A 5,000-nucleotide genomic window follows, 5' to 3' on the forward strand; every position below is an offset into this window, starting at 1 on the left:
GAAATGAAGGCCACGGTTCCGAATACTGAGCCAAGAACAACATCAAGGTTAATTTCTTGCTGGTCGCCTGAATTTCCCTTCACATTTGCAGAACTCTGTACGATTTTCATAACGCCACTGTCGAGATTTTTTGCGTTATTTACAGAAGAAGGTCTGAATCCATTTGATGCTGTAACTAAAGATTGATATTGGTAGTTTGTACTTGTATACCTTGTCGATGTATCCATGATATATTCTATGCACATATAGGTACCGATACTATTGACACAGTGCTGGTGTTCTTCACAGTTATATGCATTTGTACATTCGTCAATATCAATCGAGCAGTTACCTCCCTCCCATCCAATGTCACAGTCGCATCTAAAGCTACCGATGGTACTGACGCAATGTTGTTGTGGTCCGCAAATATTCTTATTTGTACATTCATCAATGGCAATAGAGCAGCTAACACCCTTCCAGCCTATTTCACAGTTACACCTGAAGCTTCCGTCAGTATTCACGCAATTTTGATTATTCCCACATGTGCTGGCATTGATGCATTCATCAGTATCTTTGCAGTTGACGCCCTCCCAGCCAATATCACAGTCACATCTGAAGCTTCCGGCCGTTTTCATGCAGTGTTGATGCAGTCCACACATACTTGTATTGTTACATTCATTTATGTCAATGGCGCAAGCGCTCCCCTTCCAGCCTAGGTCACATTCACATCTGAAGCTTTCGGCCGTATTCATGCAGTGTTGATGCAGTCCACACATACTTGTATTGGTACATTCATTTATGTCAATTGTGCAAGCGCTCACCTTCCAGCCTAAGTCACATTCACATCTGAAGCTTCCGGCCGTATTAATGCAGTGTTGATGCAGTGAGAAAATTACCAAATGAATTTATTGATGAGAAATCGACTTTCTGAAATTTAAATGCCTTGTACATTCGGCCTGAACCGATCCTTTTGTCAAACGTGATTATTTGTATTTTTATCATATAGAAAATAATGTCTTAAAAGGCACAACATACGTTTCAATACGAACATAACACGTATACTTAACAAACTAAATGAATATTATATTATGCATATATATTGATATTTCTATGGGTATATGATAAATTACCAAGAATCCCTCCATGCAAACTCCACACTTCAGCACATCTGTATGCGTGTTGTTATTGCACTTCGACATAAAAGGGCAGGTGTGATTGCCGCATTGTTGCGTCGTTCCGTTTTGTTCTGTTAGCGATTGCTACATCAAATACGAGTACATCATATCACAGCATTTATCGTTGTTTGACAGACGCAAAGTTGATATCAAAAGTAATAAAAAGTAAAAATAAATTTCATTGTGCTAATATTTTAAGGTTTTGTCTCACACAACTACTAGTATTACTCTTCCTTATAGTACACGCTGAAGCAATCACATTCCTTTGGAGATAAGTCAGAACACACGGCATGGTTCATAATGAGAGATTTATGTGACGAGTGTACGCTATGAGTATGTTTCAACAACGGTATTTGCTACAATATATATAGGTTTTTGAACTACGCTTGAACACACCATTGGAAAGCACAAACTTGAAAAGAATGTTAATCGGCTGAATCTGTTTCTTTTTATGAAAGTAAGTGAATGTCGGATAATAGAAAGTCATGTTTTCGAAGTTAAGAACAATATTTTTTCAATTGAACCGAAGTCTACCATTTAAACACACACAACATTTATTTCTTTTAAAGATTGTTAGATTTTCTTTTCAAAAGATGATACGTTTTGACGACACAAATATAGCAACACAAGACGTTTACACAACATGAATATTGACTTGAACAGTTTTACAGCGTTACCAAAGCCAGCCGTGAATGTAAATGGGTGCGATTGTTAAACTACGAAACGCATTCAAACTGTCTTATAAGATCGTAGGGGTCTTGCGTGCTCTGGTCCTGGTGCATCGCATTTGAGTTTGATTGCCCCTTTCTTGATGGATTTTCTTGAACCGAAACCAACTTAGTAACGATTTGTATTCCCGTATTAAGTTTATTTGTGCTACATTTGCCAAAGCTATAACATGTATTCCAATTGCCAAGGGTTATGTAGCACTGTTTGGGCTTCCATTTTCCCAGCTTTTTTCTATGCCTTTTCTGTCAGACAAGTGATTGTCAGAAGCCGAATTAATACATAAACATTTAGCTTAGAGAGTAAAACAAAATAGCTCGAAGAGTTTACTCTTTCGTTTTAAAAGTATCTGGTCATGTTGTCCAAATAATTCGGTCATATGCGCCGCACTCTTTCTTCATTTTGTTGCGGTCATTATGTTGCTTTCATTAAATTAAGTTCCTGTTCAGTTGAAAACGGAAAACTGCATCCACAAAATGAAGGGTTCGTTCTTTGGGATACACTGATAATAAAGACTTTTTGCGGTACCTGTTGTCATTCCGACTTTGCGTCGATATGATAAATGTTCAATTCTTCTTGCATATCCGATGCAATACTTGCAGTCATGCAATTGGCATATGGTCCCTAGCCGATGTGGTTTTTTGCAGATTATTCAGTCGATCGCAGTTGTGGTTGTTGGTATTGAGCATATTGACTTTGGGCCAAGTTGCCTGTTTCTTTAGCCCGATATTCTGCCTCATAATGCTTATTACCGTGGAAAGTGACAGGAAAATTCAGGCATCTTGAACAAACTTATGCTCCTTAAAAATAATTAGAACAGTACATTGTTTTCGTAATGATGCACTCATACGTAAAAAACCTTAAACGGGTATATACACATTATTACGTAAATAAATATGATATTTTATATTAAATGGTTGTTTGAATTACATAATGTTTAAATGTTAAAATTCCACACAATATCAATTTTATTCGTCTCGTGACTGCACCAACACACGTGTACGGCAAACAAACTTAAATGTATCAAACATTTAATCCAACAACTTATTTCTAGGGTTTAACATTTAAAATTGGAGTTCAAACTTCAGCAGCAGGGTCTTTCTCAGACTGGAAGATAGAATTCAAACTGAAGTATTTGATCGGCTCTATGAGATTCTGTACGATATTGTTATGACTTTCTTCTTCTTCACCATGCTATGTATATAATGCTTGTTAATAAATATTTTCAAGCCCTTTGAGTAGAACATGAGTTTTCTGAATTACATTATCCTATTTATTGCCGTATCATTTGTTTTTTTTAATTATCAAATAGCGTATTTAAAGTATTATTTTTTTATTATACAGGTAGTAATTGTTTTGGTACAATAAAATTTTGTGTTAAGAAGATATGTTCATTATATATGTCATTCCAAACCATTGAGATTGTAAACGACCACATAAACGTACTTTTCAATATATTATAAAGAGATTATAAGCTATTAAACATAAAGCATAATGTGGTAATATATCGGTTTTAGGTACGCTTTTACGCTTGAGCGGGACGGTCAGTATGCAGCTGGGCGGGTCGATAAATCTCTGTCCAGGAGAGATTTCAAGATTTCTTGATCGGCAATGGATATGTTTATGGATGGATATAAACATAAGTGCTTAGAATCTGCGCAAAACCCAGTTTATAGATTCACAGTCAGGATCTCACATAAATGATAAAGCCTACTATGTCATGAGAACAACCTTTTTAAGGGACAAATGGATGTTCAGCATTCAAGGATAAATAACTTAACAATATAATGCAATGCATATTTTGCATACGTTCAATAGAGTGTTTGAAAACAGTTTTACTTGATCACGACGATTTATAGTATTTACATACGCCTATATTCTACTGTCTTAGTACCCAATCCATGTTAGGAAAATAATTCGAGACGTAACTTACATGAATACTTCTTAATGGCTGTTTGTAAGCATAATTGACATCATAAAACGGTCTACCAAAATATATCTGGTTTTTAGGTTGAAAATCAAATACATTATTTTGTGTGTATAAAATTACTACTACAAATTATATGACAATTGTATTATTTTCTTTTCAATCTCTCACCTTTCCTTTTTAATCCTTTAAATTCCCTTTTATCTCTAACATTTCCTTTCAACCCTCACATTACCGTTCAATCTCTCACAATTCCTTTCAATACCTCAAACTTCTATTTAGTCTTTCACTTATGAGATTAAATTTCAGTTGTAAATCAAATTTGTCATAAAACCGTTTTTTTTTTACGGGACCCAAAGTTTCTTCCCGCAGTCCTGCATATTTATAATTGATTTACAGTACATGGTTCTGTGTTTGGAGTAATCTCTCTCTAGAAAATCTCAAAATGATTATATTATCATTAAATGAACTGACTAGTATTAATTTGAGATAAATCTCAGTTGTGACTTATCAGCGAGATGGCAATACAAATACTGAGTATGTTAAACATTTGTTTACTTCGGGTTAGAGCGTGGTGGAATATTGAACAATTTAAATTCAACAAACCCTTAAAAACCCAGTCAGGCAAACTTTTAAAATGTTTATTCCCCGAATAAAATTCGCTAGAAAACATTCGATATCTTTTTGCCATACGAATAATTTTGACAAACGGACACAATTTACGGACAAGACTGAAACAAAAATCTGTTTATTGAAAGAATTATTTTTGTATTACAAAATACCTTAAGATATATGAAAACACTAAATGATAAAAGAAAAAAAACTATCAACATATTTTATAAAGCAATAATCATAAAGATAAGAGTTGAATTATAAAAAATATATGAATAAAACAAAACCATTTCTTATTTATGAAAATTGTTCATTAATTTAATTAAATTTAATTAATCATAACACATATACACAATAATTACACATAGTCTAAGAAAACGAATCTAAAAAAAGTAATGTATCTGCATGGAATCAGTTATTAATTCTCTTTATAATTTATAACTTCTGTATCTGAAGTGACGCGTCATCAGGTGAATCGCACATGTGTCCATGCCTACACACGTATCAACCTCAGTTATTACGTCGCCTGAAACTATGTTTGTCCCGGCATTGTAGGTTTTTCTTCAGCTGTCTCTTTTTTG

At 34.3% G+C, this 5,000-nt stretch overlaps 1 protein-coding gene and 1 long non-coding RNA gene across 2 annotated transcripts in view; both read right to left on the minus strand.

Annotated features, from left to right (window-relative positions):
- The window catches only part of LOC127872516 (fibrillin-2-like), a 1,340-nt gene extending 43 nt beyond the window's left edge, over nucleotides 1-1,297 (minus strand). Inside the window, exon 1 of the mRNA XM_052415840.1 lies at nucleotides 1-1,297. This exon is cut by the window's left edge and continues 43 nt beyond it. Coding sequence (XP_052271800.1) covers nucleotides 1-755 — 755 coding nt within the window. The 5' untranslated portion in view covers nucleotides 756-1,297.
- A 3,592-nt stretch (nucleotides 1,298-4,889) lies between these two features.
- Nucleotides 4,890-5,000, minus strand: part of LOC127871130 (uncharacterized) — a 3,518-nt gene continuing 3,407 nt past the window's right edge. Inside the window, exon 5 of the long non-coding RNA XR_008045152.1 lies at nucleotides 4,890-5,000. This exon is cut by the window's right edge and continues 51 nt beyond it. This is a non-coding gene — a long non-coding RNA (uncharacterized LOC127871130).

Source organism: Dreissena polymorpha, chromosome 3 (genome assembly GCF_020536995.1).
Source record: "Dreissena polymorpha isolate Duluth1 chromosome 3, UMN_Dpol_1.0, whole genome shotgun sequence".
NCBI classification, from domain to species: Eukaryota; Metazoa; Mollusca; class Bivalvia; order Myida; family Dreissenidae; genus Dreissena; species Dreissena polymorpha.